This window comes from Nerophis lumbriciformis, linkage group LG14 (genome assembly GCF_033978685.3).
Source record: "Nerophis lumbriciformis linkage group LG14, RoL_Nlum_v2.1, whole genome shotgun sequence".
Classification (NCBI taxonomy): Eukaryota; Metazoa; Chordata; class Actinopteri; order Syngnathiformes; family Syngnathidae; genus Nerophis; species Nerophis lumbriciformis.
The window spans coordinates 10,574,647-10,591,839 of record NC_084561.2 but is presented as its reverse complement, the minus strand read 5'-3'; the positions used below and the strand labels follow the sequence as shown (position 1 = coordinate 10,591,839).

Genomic DNA, 17,193 nt, shown 5'->3' with positions numbered 1-17,193 from the left:
TGAGCTAAAGGCCGCTATTGAAGGATCCTGGGCATCCATAACACCTCAGCAATGCCACAGACTGATTGCCTCCATGCCACGCCGCATTGGTGCAGTAATCCGTGCAAAAGGATTCCCAACCAAGTACTGAGTGCATTAATTGACATTTTCAAATGTTTGATTTTGTTTTGAAGTTATAAATCTTTTTTTTTTTTTACTTGGTCTGAGAAAATATTCTAATTTTTTGAGATACGATTTTTGAGTTTTCTTAAGCTGTATGCCATAATGGAGGAGTTCAAGTACCTCGGAGTCTTGTTCACGAGTGAGGGAAGAGTGGATCGTGAGATCGACAGGCGGATTGGTGCGGCATCTTCAGTAATGCGGACGCTGTATCGATCCGTTGTGGTGAAGAAGGAGCTGAGCCGGAAGGCAAAGCTCTCAATTTACCGGTCGATCTACGTTCCCATCCTCACCTATGGTCATGAGCTTTGGGTTATGACCGAAAGGACAAGATCACGGGTACAAGCGGCCGAAATGAGTTTCCTCCGCCGGGTGGCAGGGCTCTCCCTTAGAGATAGGGTGAGAAGCTCTGTCATCCGGGGGGAGCTCAAAGTAAAGCCGCTGCTCCTCCACATCGAGAGGAGCCAGATGAGGTGGTTCGGGCATCTGGTCAGGATGCCACCCGATCGCCTCCCTCGGGAGGTGTTTAGGGCACGTCCGACCGGTAGGAGGCCACGGGGAAGACCCAGGACACGTTGGGAAGACTATGTCTCCCGGCTGGCCTGGGAATGCCTCGGGATCCCCCGGGAGGAGCTGGACGAAGTGGCTGGGGAGAGGGAAGTCTAGGCTTCCCTGCTTAGGCTGCTGCCCCCGCGACCCGACCTCGGATAAGCGGAAGAAGATGGATGGATGGATGGATGGATGCTATAATCAGCAATATTAAAATAATAAAAGGCTTGCAATATCTCAGTTGATGTGTAATGAATCCAGAATGTATGACATTTTTGTTTTTTAATTGCATTACAGAAAATAAAGAACTTTATCACAATATTCACATTTTCTGAGACAGTCCTGTATGTATATATGTACTGTATGTGTATCTATGTATATGTGTGTATATATGTGTATGTATGTATATATGTATATGTGTGTATGTGTATACCGTATATGAATGTATGTATGTATGTGTATATATGTATGTTTGTATTTATGTGTATGTATGTATGTATGTATATATGTATGTATGTGTGTATATGTATGTATATATGTATGTGTGTTTATATGTGTGTATACCGTAAATGAATGAATGTATGTATGTGTATCTATGTATACTGTATGTATATATGTATATGTATGTATACATGTGTATATGTATATGTATGCATATATGTGTATATGTATATATTTACATGTGTATATATGTATATGTATGTATATATATTGACAAGCCTCCTTAAAAATAGCAAATTTTACTCTTGTTTTAGTGCTAGATTCAAGTATATTTTCATGGAGACATTTTTCTTATATTGAACTAAATATTCTTATCTTATTGATTTTATTTACATGACAGCGTGTCCTTTCTCTCTCTCTCTCTACATGCTCATGTTTGACAATTTATAATTGGTTCTCTTTGACTTAGTGGATTATTTTGGACTATCCCATTGAATGACTTCCCCAAAATGGCAGCGTGTTCGCTAAACTATGGTTTCTTAACCATAGGGCCAGGGCCTATTTCTAGGGTCGAGAGCGCCCCTAGAGGGCTGCAAGAAATGTTTTTTCAGCTGTGGTCTTTTATATCAAAATAATGACAACGCAAAAAAGAAACGTTTAAAGAAACGAGCGTTAACTTGTTATTATTGCGTCACTTTGACAGCCCTAATTGGAATGTATTCTGTGTGCTACAGTCATGTCCACCTTTCTTTGCCTTGAAAATTGTTATGTTTTGAAATGAGGCTTTTTTTTAATGTTTCTCAGGTGCATGTACATCTCCGGTGTACCGGGGACAGGAAAGACTGCAACGGTGCATGAGGTGATTCGCTGCCTGCAAAATGCTGCAAACATGGATGAGATTCCATCGTTCCACTTCATCGAGATCAATGGCATGAAGATGACAGACCCTCATCAAGCCTATGTTCAGATCCTCCAGGTGAGCGTGGGGGGCTTTGTGTACAACTTGTGTATAAATACTTGTATTCAAAGCACTGGAGGCAGATAAGACCAAACAGGAAGTGAGTGTGTGCTGCATGTTCAAAAGTATGTAACCAAGCAACTAGCAGAACTGTCTTAGTCTTAAAGGAAAACTTCACTTTTTGGGGGGAAATTTTACTTATCGTTCACAATCATTAGGAGAGATAAGAACACACGTGTCTTTTTTTATTTACAATTTTAAAAATGCTATAAAACGGTTGACAAATGTGGCTAATTGGAGTCACTGTTGTAGCCTTCAAATGTTTTCATTTTGTTTTTAAATGTCTTAATCCTATTTTCAAGCGTGTTTGATTACATGTTTAAACGCGTTTCATTTTATTTGTAAGCGTTTTATATATTTTTTTGTGTGTTTAGGTACATTTAATTGTTTGATTACATTTCTAAATATGTTTTCATTTTGTTTTTACAGTCTTTGATTACATTACATTTTTAAACGTGTTTCATTTGATTTATAAGCGTTAGATTTATTTTTTTTGCGTGTTTCAGTACATTTAATTGTTTGATTACATTTTTAAATGTTTCATTTTATTTTTAAGCGTGTTAAATATCTTTATTGTGTGTTTAAGTACATTTAATTGTTCGATTACATTTCTAAATATGTTTTCATTTTGTTTTTACAGTGTTTGATTACATTTTTAAACGTGTTTCATTTGATTTATAAGCGTGTTAGATTAAGTTTTTTGCGTGTTTCAGTACTTTTAATTGTTTGATAACATTTTTAAATGCATTTCATTTTATTTTTAAGCGTGTTAAATATTTTTTTTGTGTGTTCAAGTACATTTAATTGTTTGATTACATTTGTAAATATGTTTTCATTTTGTTTTTACAGTGTTTGATTACATTTTTAAACGTGTTTCATTTGATTTATAAGCATGTTAGATTAATTTTTTTGGCGTGTTTAAGTACATTTTTAATTGTTTGATTACATTTCTTAATATTTTTTCATTTTGTTTTTAGCGCGTTTGATTACGTTTTTAAATGTTTTCATTTTGTTTTTAAGCGTGTTTAAGCCTATTTTAAGCGTTAGATTTAGTTTTTTAGTGTTGAAATAAATCTTTAAGCGCGTTTCATTACGTTTTTAAATGTGTTGAATTTAGTTTTTTGCGTGTTTAAGTAAATTTTGAAGTGTTTATTACATTATTCAATGTGTTCATTTTGTTTTTAAGTGTATTTAATTATATTTTTAAGCATATTTGATTACATTTTAAAAATTGTATTTTATTTTTAAGCGTGTTTGATTACATTCTTAATTGTTAGATGTATTTTTTAGCGTATAAAAGTAAAAGTAAATTTTAAAATGTGTTGGATTTTTAAATTTGAAAAGGTGTTTGTTGTGTTGTGCAGAAACTGAGCGGTCAGAAGGCCACAGCTGACCACGCAGCTTCCATCCTGGACAAACGATTCAGCAGTCCTGCTCCCAGGAAGGAAAGCACCGTGCTGCTGGTGGACGAAGTAGGAATGATTGCTTCTAATGATTACCTATACAACATTCAGTTGTTAAAAAGTACTGCAAAGTCCGAGTAACTGTGGTACATTTTCTTGTGTGTTGGTACGTTTTTGACACTTGTGTAGTTGGACCTCTTATGGACCAGAAAGCAAAACGTGATGTACAACCTTTTTGATTGGCCAACGCGACGCCACTCCCGCCTGGTGGTTCTGACCATCGCAAACACGATGGACCTGCCTGAGAGGATCATGATCAACAGAGTGGCCAGCAGACTGGTGAGCTTCCAATACTTTGCGGCGTTCCCCAGGGGTCAATGCTGGAACCACAGTGGTTGATTTACCGTACAGGCACGTGACATCTGTAAATCAAGCAAAGATGAAAAGTAGAGATGTCCGATAATATCGGACTGCCGATGCTTTAAAATGTGATATCGGAAATTATCGGTATCGGTTTCAAAAAGTAAAATTTATGACTTTTTAAAAACGCCGCTGTACGGAGTGGTACATGGACGTAGGGAGAAGTACAGAGCGCCGATAAACCTTTTCTCACACACAAGTGAATGCAAGGAATACTTGGTCAACAGCCATACAGGTCACACTGAGGGTGGCCGTATAAACAACTTTAACACTGTTACAAATATGCGCCACACTGTGAACCCACTGTCCGGTTCAAACACTGATGACATCTATTAAACAAGACAAGAACCAAACCGAGACGGAATTCAATTTGGACTCAATATTGAGGAGAGTCGTCTGTACACTGTACCCTTGTACAGTATCTCAGCACGCTCTGCCAAAAGATTGCACACCTCCTTCTTTTATTTTGGACCCTCCCCGACCAAGGTCGCCAAAAGTCCACAGAAAAGATCGTAAACAATTCACAGAAAAAGTCAGTTCAAAAAGAGTTCGTAAAATACTTCAAAAAGAGGTCCATAAAATAGTTCAAAAAGAGTTCGTCTGGAAATTGGGCAGATCCTGCCATCACTCCGCTTTGAAGTCTTTGGGTTAGAACAGGGGTCGGCAACCTTTACCAGTCAAAGAGCCATTTTGACCAGTTTCGCAAATTATAGAAAACAATGGGAGCCGCAATTTTTTTTTTGAAATTTTAAATGAAATAACACAGCATACAAAGTTTTTTTTTTTGCTTTGCGCTATGCATATACCAGGCGTCTCAGACACGCTGTCCATACCTTAATATGGAATTTGGAAGCTGGTGCGGCACGCAGGTTTTGAATGAATGGCGCTTGCCAGCATCATGCGTGCCGTGAAGGTACAGCATATAGCACCCACTGCCACCAGCGTGCCTGATCAGCCACACGCTGTATGGTGTTTCCGCTTGCTCACGTAGGTGAAAGCAAGGCATACTTGCTCAACAACCACACAGGTTACACTGATGGTGGCAGTATAAAAAAAAACTATAACACTCTTACTAATAATGCGCCACACTGTGAACCCACACCAAACAAGAATGACAAACACAACCCCCCCCCCCCCCCCCCCCCGCCCGCAACCAACCAAACCCCGCCCACCTCAACCGACGCACAGGGGGGGTTGATGTGTGAGGGAGCAGGGTTGGGGTGGGGGCGGGGTTTGGTGGTAGCAGGGGTGTATATTGTAGCCCGGAAGAGTCAGGGCTGCATGGGATTCTGGGTATTTGTTATGTTGTGTTTATGTTGTGTTAAGGTGCAGATGTTCTCCCGAAATGTGTTTGTCATTCTTGTTTGGTTTTGGTTCAAAGTGTGGCGCATTATTAGTAAGAGTGTTAAAGTTGTTTTATATGGTTACCGTCAGTGTAACCTGCGTGGCTGTTGACAAAGTATGCCTTGCTGTCACGTACGTGTTCAAGCAAAAGATGTATATTGTATAAAAAGTGTTGGGCTGGCACGCTACTAATACTGATTGTAGAGAGCACCAAATGTTGTACCATCATGGTACGCCCTTATTACAGCTATAAGGGTGAAATTTGTGAATATTAATCCCGGGCTCATGGCACGCCCTTATTACAGCTGTAAGGGTGAAATTCGTGAATATTAATCCCGGGAGTTTTCTGCGAGAGGCACTGAAATCCGGAAGTCTCACGAGAAAATTGGGGGCTTCAGCAAGTAAGCTGCTGAGCCGCATCAGAGTGATCAAAGAGCCGCATGCGGCTCCGGAGCCGCGGGTTGCCGACCCCTGGGTTAGAACAATATCTTTCTGTTGATTACCATACATGAGAGAAAACAGAAACACCTTCATCTTGCTTTCCCCCTACACAGTGGAGTTTCATGAGCCTTACTCTCGGTAGGTTTCAAAGATGGCTTTCGTCTTCTCACCAGACCCTCAATGTAACACAAAGTTTTTGTGATAATTTAGAAACAATTATTCTAACACCCACACCAAACAAGAATGACAAACACATTTCGGGAGAACATCCGCACCGTAACACAACATAAACACAACAGAACAAATACCCAGAACCCCTTGCAGCACTAACTCTTCCGGGACGCTACAATTTACACCCCCCGGTACCCCCTTCCAAACCCACCCACCTCAACCTCCTCATGCTCTCTCAGGGAGAGCATGTCCCAAATTCCAAGCTGCTGTTTTGAGGCATGTTAAAAAAAATAATGCACTTTGTGACTTCAATAATAAATATGGCAGTGCCATGTTGGCATTTTTTTCCATAACTTGAGTTGATTTATTTTGGAAAACCTTGTTACATTGTTTAATGCATCCAGCGGGGCATCACAACAAAATGAGGCATAAAAATGTGTTAATTCCACGACTGTATATATCGGTATCGGTTGATATCGGAATCGGTAATTAAGAGTTGGACAATATCGGATATCGGCAAAAAAGCCATTATCAGACATCTAATGAAAAGTACACTGCAAAAAGTCAGTGTTCAAAAACAAGAAAAAAAAATACAAAAATGTATTTTATTTGAACTCAGCAAAATTATCTGAATAGAACAAGAAAATTCGGCTTGTCAAGACTTTCCAAAACAAGTAAAATTAGTCAAAGATCATCTATATGACAGCACTCTCGTGTTTTTAAGAATCTGCTGCAAAAATGTGAGTCTCTTACATGTTTTTTTTTTAACTGAACCCGCAGGCCACCAGTTGAATAGCCCACGTAATGAAATAGAGTGGACCTAAACTGGAACCTTGAGGAACACCACTAGTATAACTAAATAAGTTGAACAAAGGACTACACTGCAAAAAGTCAGTGTTCAAAAACAAGAAGAAAAAAATACAAATATGAGGGGTATTTTATTTGAACTACCGTATTTCCTTGAATTAGCGCCCGGGCGGTAATTAATTTAAAACCTCTTCTCACTCCGGCGCTTACCAAAGGCATGCGCTTATAAATTTGAGTGTGATGTAAGGATACCATCATGACATCGCTTAAGCCGCAAAAAAATTTAAAGCACAATGAATCAACCGGGAGTTCTTTTTGTTTGGGTCTGAAAGGGCAATTAAAATAGCATTATTACCGCCTGTTAGCAGGTTTTCTTAGCTCATGATTTGTTTCTGAAATGTTATTCGTACAACTGCATCAAAATGACTCATATTTGACACACGCAGCTATATTAATAAAACATTTTTTCAAAATAAAGCGCTTTGAAAGACGCAACTCCAACAACAAAAAGTCAGCTCTCCACCACTACAAACTAACACAATATTAATAATAAGAATTGCAATTATATAAAACGTAGTAGGTACGTAACTTACCCGGCGGTAATTCGAGTCATACGCATACTATATACCCGGCGGCAATTCAAGGAAATACGGTAAGCAAAATTATCTGCCAATAGAACAAGAAAATTTGGCTTGTCAAGACTTTCCAAAACAAGTAAAATTAGCTAACCTCAATGAACCCAAAAAATACCTTAAAATAAGTATATTCTCACTAATAACAAGTGCACTTTTCTTGGTAGAAAAAAAGAGACCTTTTTGCTCAATATGTTGAAAAATATTCTTAAATTAATTAAAGGTAGTGCCATTATCTTGACATAATGATATGCACTCGGCATCATGATTTTTTTTTCATGCTTGAAGTAAGAAATGATTACTTTAAAAAAGTAGCTTTATACTTTTGAGTGTTGATGACACAGTTTTGCAACAGTTGATATTCTAGTTTCAAGCATGTTTTACTCAATATAGGTCATCAAATCTCAGCAACAAGCTGTAATATCTTACTGAGATCATTTAGGACCAAAACCCTTAAAGGGGAACATTATCACCAGACCTATGTAAGCGTCAATATATACCTTGATGTTGCAGAAAAAAAACCATATATTTTTTTAACCGATTTCCGAACTCTAAATGGGTGAATTTTGGCGAATTAAACGCCTTTCTAATATTCGCTCTCGGTTGTGACGTCACATCGGGAAGCAATCCGCCATTTTCTCAAACACCGAGTCAAATCAGCTCTGTTATTTTCCGTTTTTTCGACTGTTTTCCGTACCTTGGAGACATCATGCCTCGTCGGTGTGTTGTCGGAGGGTGTAACAACACGAACAGGGACGGATTCAAGTTGCACCAGTGGCCCAAAGATGCGAAAGTGGCAAGAAATTGGACGTTTGTTCCGCACACTTTACCGACGAAAGCTATGCTACGACAGAGATGGCAAGAATGTGTGGATATCCTGCGACACTCAAAGCAGATGCATTTCCAACGATAAAGTCAAAGAAATCTGCCGCCAGACCCCCATTGAATCTGCCGGAGTGTGTGAGCAATTCAGGGACAAAGGTCCTCGGTAGCACGGCAAGCAATGGCGACAGTTTGTTCCCGCAGACGAACGAGCTAAACCCCCCTGGATGTCTTGGCTCACACCGTCCTGAAGATGATCAAGAAAAGAATATCGACCCTAGCTTCCCTGACCTGCTGACATGAGGGTATGTCTACAGAATATATTAATTGATGGAAATTGGGCTGTCTGCACTCTCAAAGTGCATGTTGTTGCCAAATGTATTTCATATGCTGTAAACCTAGTTCATAGTTGTTAGTTTCCTTTAATGCCAAACAAACACATACCAATCGTTGGTTAGAAGGCGATCGCCGAATTCGTCCTCGCTTTCTCCCGTGTCGCTGGCTGTCGTGTCGTTTTCGTCGGTTTCGCTTGCATACGGTTCAAACCGATATGGCTCAATAGCTTCAATTTCATTTTTGCTACCTGCCTCCACACTACAACCATCCGTTTCAATACATTCGTAATCTGTTGAATCGCTTAAGCCGCTGAAATCTGAGTCTGAATCCGAGCTAATGTCGCTATAGCTTGCTGTTCTATGCGCCATGTTTGTTTGTGTTGGCTTCACTATGTGACGTCACAGGAAAATGGACGGGTGTATATAACGATGGTTAAAATCAGGCACTTTGAAGCTTTTTTTAGGGATATTGCGTGATGGGTAAAATTTTGAAAAAAACTGAAAAATATAATAAGCCACTGGGAACTGATTTTTAATGGTTTTAACCCTTCTGAAATTGTGATAATGTTCCCCTTTAAAACAAGTAAAACACTCTAACATAAAATCTGCGTAGTGAGAAGAATGATCTTATCAGACAGAAAATAAGCAAATATCACCCTTATTTGAGATATTTAATCTTACTTAGATTTCAGTTTTTGCAGTGTACACACAAATGAATGGAAACAATCCGAGAGAAAGGAATTAAAAAGATGCCTCGGTATAAACTGACTAAACTAAAACCATTTGATTGTTTGTTACCTTTTCAGGGCTTAACTCGGATGTCGTTCCAGCCGTACAGTTTCAAGCAGCTGCAGCAGATCATCACGTCGCGTTTGAACAAAGTGAAGGCGTTCGAAGAAGACGCTCTGCAGCTGGTGTCCAGGAAGGTGGCTGCTCAGCACCTACCTCGCTCGTCGCCCACTTCCTGTTCAGGGGGTCTTACCTGTGCGTTTGTGTCCAGGTGGCCGCCTTGTCGGGCGACGCCCGCCGATGTCTGGACATCTGCCGCCGAGCCACCGAGATCTGCGAGCTCTCCGCCGGCCCCGGATTGGTGGGGATGCGTCACGTGATGGAGGCGGTGAACGAGATGTTTTCCTCCACCTACGTCAGCGCCATCAAGTGAGACGCTCGCGTTATGTTAGCAAACGTCTGGGCGCACGTGTGAAGGGCGCCGTCTTTGTTCCCAGGTGTGCGTCCAGGCAAGAACAGGTGTTCCTCCAAGCTGTCATTGCGGAGTTTCGACGCCTGGGATTGGAGGAGGCCACCTTCCAACAGGTACAAAACGTCAAACAGTCCTTACTCTGCATCACGGGTGTCAAACTCAAGGCCCGGGGGGGGCCCGATCTGGCCCGCCACATCCTTTCACAAGGTCCGCCTTTCTCACTAATGTATTTCTTCTTTAAATTTGGACAGAAAAAAAATACTTACATATCCTTTAAACCAGTGTTTCTTAACCATAGGTCCCATTGTTGGCCCCTAGAGGGCCGCCAAAAATATTGGGTTCTCAGCTGTGGTTCGTATGGGCCGCTGCGGTACTCAGTTGTAATACACTTTTCCACCACTTGTGGCAGTAATGACAATGTCAAAAAAACAGAAGAAGTCTGGAGCTAAAGTCATAGAGAAGTTATATATATTAGTAGGGATGTCCGATAATATCGGACTGCCGATATTATCGGCCAATAAATGCTTTATAATGTAATATCGGAAATTATCGGTATCGGTTTCAAAATGATCGTTATCTGTTTCAAAAAGTAACATTTATGACTTTTTAAAACGCCGCTGTGTACACGGATGTAGGGAGAAGTACAGAGCGCCAATAAACCTTAAAGGCACTGCCTTTGCATGCAGACACAATCACATAATATCTACGGCTTTTCACACACACAAGTGAATGCAACCCATACTTGGTCAACAGCCATACAGGTCACACTGAGTGTGGCCGTATAAACAACTTTAACACTGTTACATATATGCGCCACACTGTGAACCCACACCAAACAAGAATGACAAACACATTTAGGGAGAACATCCGCACCGTAACACAACAGAACAAATACCCAGAACCCCTTGCAGCACTAACTCTTCCAGGACGCTACAATATACACCCCCCGCTACCCCCAATCCAAGTTATGGCATTTTTTTTCCATAACTTGAGTTGATTTATTTTGGAAAACCTTGTTACATTGTTTAATGCATCCAGCGGGGCATCACAACAAAATGAGGCATAATAATGTGTTAATTCCACGACTGTATATATCGGTATCGGTTGATATCGGAATCGGTAATTAAGAGTTGGACAATATCGGAATATCAGATATCGGCAAAAAAGCCATTATCGGACATTTCTATGTATTAGTATTTTTTTTTAATATATATATCTTTTGCATTTATTAGCCACACCAGACTATAAGCCGCAGATATATACGTTGTGAAATTAGTTATTTACACAGAAAGATTTTGTAAATGTTTATTTACATACCTTAATTGTTTCCAAACTGTGCCTGTGACACGGCAGTAAAACGGCTGATCGAACAAAACAGAAGTCATGGTCATGGACCCACTAGCTGCGGAAGCGAGCTCTCCCAATCAGCTAAACAGACTCAATAACTCCACGGTGATGTTTTGGTGAATTTACTGAGGAATTTGTAAAAACTAAAACAATACAAAAAAAAAAAAAGCCACTGCAAGTTAATAACACTAACACAGACACTCGAAAACGTGTTAGCATATTTGCTAATGAAGTGGTTCTTAACCTTGTTGGAGGTACCGAACCCCACCAGTTTCATATGCGCATTCACCGAACCCTTCTTTAGTGAAAAATGTCATGTTTTTTTCTCAAATTCAAGACAAAGTTATATATTTTTTCACTGGTGCACAAAATTAACCGTGCATGAACATAATCATGTTCAAAGAACAAAACCAACACAGTGCATGATCTCACAACAAATTACACACCTGCAAATCAGATGGAAAATTAGAGGGAACATTGTTTGGTGGTATCCATAATAAGTTTTTATTTACACGATGAGTCGGGTGTGTCTTGACCTCCGCCGAACCCCTAGGGTTCGATCGAACCCAGGTTAAGAACCACTGTGCTAATGCTAACGACGCCAGCTTCGTGATATTATAATAGCACGTTAAAATATGCTTAGACACTCCTACAGATGTCACACATGGGACGGTTTAGTAAGTATGAATAGTTTTAGTTATATTGTTAAAACTTACAATATGGAGTGATGAACGAAGAATCCGTATGAGTAGAAACGCTACGGACGATTAGAAGACGCACTTGTACTTCCGGTTTAAAGCTCTAAACGGTAGGAAACGCTGTAGACGCTCTCACCCTGCAGTGAGCAAACTCGTCCAAAAGATGGCGCCATCGCACAAACACACCATTTCAGTATTTTTTGCATGTATTTTATGAGAACTATTTGCATTATGGCCTTCAGCGAAGAAAAATCCATGAATCAGCTGCACCGGTTTATAAGATACAGGGTTCAAAGCGTAGGAAAAAAAAGTAGCGGCTTATAGCCTGGAATTTCCAGGTATATATAATTGTGAGGAGGCGTGGCCGGCAGACCAGCAGCGAGGCGGGCGCGCTGGGTCCAAATCCGAGATGGCGGCGAGACAGACTCTTTCCGTCCGGGTTCCACTGACCACCAAGGAGGGACATGACGGCGAGCAGTTTGTGACTTTGTTTTATTCTTTCAATAATAGAGATGCGCGGATAGGCAATTATTTCATCCGCAACCGCATCACAAAAGTCGTCAACCATCCGCATCCACCCGAACTAACATTTAATCAAAACCGCACCCGCCCGTTGTTATATATCTAATATAGACGATGCACGGCATTAGTGAGGTTATAAAGCTTTTGCCTGTTAAAGAAAGGAGACTGATCCGAGACTTATCCAATAAAGAAGAGACATTCAATGCGTGCCACGCTGTCACGGCCCAGACGCACACCAGTGCGCAATCATCTGGGAGCCGCGCTGAGCGCACCTCGAAGAGCGCTCGCGCCACTCAAACTGCTGCAGGCAGCTGCATTCACACATGCATCTGTAAGCCTTGTTTTAACATCCTGTGGCACTCTTCTGGGATCACGGCAGACGAAACTGCTCATGCTCAGGGTGTTTGTGGAGGTTCGGGGTTTTGCACAAATGTGATGCACCATGTTAGATGTCCCGGTTTTGTGACTGTCGTAGACATAAACAGCGTCGCAGCTCTTGCAAATCACGTAGCCAGCATTACTATCATCCTGATTTACAACCTCATAAAAACGAGTCCACGCTGAACTTTTCTGGCCTTTTTTTCCCCTGGTCTTTAGTATTCCCTTTTTTAGTTTGTCGCGTACCACGTTTGCTGCTGGCGTTGCCATCTCTTTTTTTCTTCTTCTTCTGTTGTGGCATATGCTGCAGGTGCCTGCTCGTTTTTCGTATGTGGGTAACAACATTTAACTATGTATATATATTTCCGAATTGGTTTAACTGCCACCCGCCTGAATCTATTTAAAATCTAATTTTTTTTATTTCAACCGCCCGACCCGACCCGCGGATAAAATCTAATTTTTTTTAATTTCAACCGCCCGACCCGCGGATAATCCGCGGACTCCGCGGTTGTGTCCGCAAACCGCGCATCTCTATTCAATAAAACCTTCGTCTTGTCGGGTCGCTTTTCAGCTCCTCCTCCACTGCTCGCGCTGCAGTTCGCTTTTCCTCACCGCCATCTCGGCGTCGGCCCCGGCGCGCCCCGCAGGTCTGCCGGCCACGCCTCCTCACAGTAATTTATTTGTATAAATTATTATAAATTGTGTGCAAATGGGAAACGTACAATCCCATTCGTCGCATCGATGAAGTGTTTTTGTTTCGTTAACGACAGGAAGCAGAGTACTAAGTCAAGTGTAGTGACGCTAACGAGCGTTTTGGTCGCAGGTGTTTGTGCAGCACCAGGCTCTGTGCCGCGTGGAGGGTCTCCCGTCCGTCAGCGCCTCGGAGGGCCTGGCGGCGTGCCAGCGTCTGGGCGCCTGCAGGCTGCTCCTGCTGGAGGGCGGCCGCGCGGGAACTCTGCAGCGCGTCCGCCTCAACGTCGGCCAAGACGACGTCCTCTACGCCCTCAAGTCTGACTGACGACGGGAGTCACTTTTTAAATCCAAGGTTTTTAAATCCTTTTAATTGGACTTCAAACTTGGCATTGATTAATTCTTTAGTATGTTTTAATGTACATGGTACTGTTTAGTCACTTATTTAAAATGTGTGGACTTGTCTTTTTACTGTCTTTATACGTGCAATAAATGTTGTCATGTTATTGCTGTGCTGTTAATCTTTATTGAAAAGCATCTCCACCCAGAAGAGGAACAACTACGATCCTGAGCAGAACCTTCAAGCTCCCAGGTTTCAGGTAGACCAGTTCATGCATACTTATAACAAATATTATATGTAGATTCCTAATGAAGTCTTAGCTTGACGCTACTCTACTTTCTCCTGCTCCCGCTTGCTGCGGCAACAACAAACAAAACTCCAGACGCTTCTCTTCGTTTTGTATCGTTTACTTGTGAACTTAATCATTCAAAAACGTAAAACAATAACGACGAGGGAACAAATGAATGGCAAAATAAAGCGAGTTTGTTACAGTAAGAAAGAGTCAGAAAAAGTAAGAGTAAGGTCAAAAAACTGTGTGGCTCGATTCCTCCATACCTAAAAGCCATTACCCACAGTTGGCCGATAGATGCTTTAAAATGTAATATCGGAAATTATCGGTATCGGTTTCAAAAAGTAAAATTTATGACTTTTTACAACGCTGCTGTGTACACGGACGTAGAGAGAAGTACAGAGCACCAATAAACCTTAAAGGCACTGCCTTTGCGTGCCGGCCCAATCACATAATATCTACGGCTTTTCACACACACGAGTGAATGCCAAGCATTTTTGGTCAACAGCCATACAGGTCACACTGAGGGTGGCCGTATAAACAACTTTAACACTGTTACAAATATGCGCCACACTGTGAACCCACACCAAACAAGAATGACTAACCCATTTCGGGAGAACATCCGCACCGTAGCACAACATAAACACAACAGAACAAATACCCAGAACCCCTTGCAGCACTAACTCTTCCGGGACGCTACAATATACACCCACCCCAATTAATGGTAAAGTTACATTGTTTAATGCATCCAGCGGGGCATCACAACAAAATTAGGCATAATAATGTGTTAATTCCACGACTGTATATATCGGTATCGGTTGATATCGGAATCGGTAATTAAGAGTTGGACAGTATCGGAATATCGGATATCGTCAAAAAAAAGCCATTATCGGACATCCCTAGTCCAAAACCATCTTACCACACAGATCCTTCCGCCATATATGCAATTAAACAGTTACGTAATCTTCACTGTATTAAAGCAGTATAAAATAGTACGTCATCAAATTATTCAGACAAATGTAATAATTACAAATAAAGTGTACTTTATAATTATTCTAAGCATGTAATATATACATTTTTGTATTATTTAAGTAAGTAAATAGTCCCCTTTTGGCTGAATAAACATAAAGCACCTTCCATAAAATGTAAATTAACTTAAACAGCATTTAGGCTCCTACACTGCAAAAAGTCAGTGTTCAAAAACAAGAAAAAAAAAAATACAAAAATGAGGGGTATTTTATTTGAACTAAGCAAAATTATCTGCCAATAGAACAAGAAAATTCGGCTTGTCAAGACTTTCCAAAACAAGTAAAATTAGCTAACCTCAATGAACCCAAAATACCTTAAAATAAGTATATTCTCACTAATAACAAGTGCACTTTTCTTGGTAGAAAAAAAGACCTTTTTTCTCAATATGTTGAAAAATATTCTTAAATTAAGTAAATCTTAGTGCCATTATCTTGATATAATGATATGCGCTCGGCATCATGATTTTTTTTTCATGCTTGAAGTAAGAAATTATTACTTTAAAAAAGTAGTTTTATACTTGAGTGTTGATGACACAGCTTTGCAACAGTTGATATTCTAGTTTCAAGCATGTTTTACTCAATATAGCTCATCAAATATCAGCAACACGTTGTAGTATCTTACTGAGATCATTTAGGACCAAAACCCTTAAAACAAGTAAAACACTCTAACATAAAATCTGCTTAGTGAGAAGAATTATCTTATCAGACAGAAAATAAGCAAATATCACCCTTATTTGAGATATTTAATCTTACTTAGATTTCAGTTTTTGCAGTGTACATTATAATTCCAATAAACTAGTATGATTGCCAGGTTAGTTTTGTGTGTGAAATACTAAATATGAGGGTGATGGAAAAAAACTAAACTACAACCAAGAGCAAAGTTAGTGCTGAGTGACAAAAAAAAAAGACTAAAAACATAAAAATTGCTCATGATATGTTTAATTGTTGTCAACGGGATTTATTTACCGTATTTTTCGGAGTATAAGTCGCACCGGCCGAAAATGCATAATAAAGAATGAAAAAAACATATATAAGTTGCACTAGAGTATAAGTCTCATTTTTTGGGGAAATTTATTTGATAAAAGCCAACACCAAGAATGGACATTTGAAAGGCAATTTAAAATAAATAAAGAATAGTGAACCACAGGCTGAATAAGTGTACGTTATATGAGGCATAAATAACCAACTGAGAACGTGCCTGGTATGTTAACGTAACATATGGTAAGAGTCATTCAAATAACTATAACATATAGAACATGCTATACGTTTACCAAACAATCTGTCACTCCTAATCGCTAAATCCCATGAAATCTTATACGTCTAGTCTCTTACGTGAATGAGATAAATAATATTATTTTATATTTTACGGTAATGTGTTAATTTCACATATAAGTCGCTCCTGAGTATAAGTCGCACCCCCGGCCAAACTATGAAAAAAACTGACTTATAATAATAATAATAATAATAACTGGGATTTATATAGCGCTTTTCTAAGTACCCAAAGTCGCTTTACATGTAGAACCCATCAATCATTCACACCTGGTGGTGGTAAGCTACTTTCATAGCCACAGCTGCCCTGGGGTAGATGTACTTATAGTCCGAAAAATACGGTATACGTATTTTTATTTTTATTTTTTTTTACAAAATAGTTTTTCTTACTTGGTTCAGAATCATTGAAGTACTATTCTTCTAATACATACAAATCCAATTTAATATTAAATATTTAAAATCAGGATTTTTTTTTTTTGGCACACTTATGTAATTATAGGATAATCAAACTAATCATGGCCTCAAGATCCTCTCCTGACATAAATCTTCAGGAATTAATTTATTTTGAACATCTACTGACCACAAAGGCACAAACACATCATGTCTGACCCCAGGATTCCCGTTTTAAATGACATGAAAAAATTAACCGGCAGGTAAGGTTACCATAGCAACTGACTCTGAATGTGACTTACCTCTCCTTTAAACAGAAAAACCTAAATTTCAGGGTTTACATACTGAGAGTTTTCACTTAACCTGCTTTCTGGAATACTCCCCAGTACTGTCGCTTGTAAACCTGATTAGTTTTTATATTTTAACACATTGAAATAATACTACAAAGTAGATGCATTTTGCAAATAAATGACAAAAGTACACAAGTGGGAGAAAGGCA

General features: G+C 39.8%; 1 protein-coding gene across 1 annotated transcript in view; it reads left to right on the top strand.

The window, feature by feature from the left end:
• The window catches only part of orc1 (origin recognition complex, subunit 1), a 33,644-nt gene extending 19,760 nt beyond the window's left edge, over window positions 1-13,884 (top strand). The window contains exons 10-16 of the mRNA XM_061976073.1: window positions 1,954-2,125; window positions 3,532-3,639; window positions 3,760-3,909; window positions 9,349-9,468; window positions 9,543-9,700; window positions 9,769-9,856; window positions 13,512-13,884. Of these exons, the coding sequence (XP_061832057.1) occupies window positions 1,954-2,125; window positions 3,532-3,639; window positions 3,760-3,909; window positions 9,349-9,468; window positions 9,543-9,700; window positions 9,769-9,856; window positions 13,512-13,706 (991 nt within the window). The 3' untranslated portion in view covers window positions 13,707-13,884. The remainder of the gene's footprint in view (window positions 1-1,953; window positions 2,126-3,531; window positions 3,640-3,759; window positions 3,910-9,348; window positions 9,469-9,542; window positions 9,701-9,768; window positions 9,857-13,511) is intronic.
• Window positions 13,885-17,193: the final 3,309 nt, after the last annotated feature.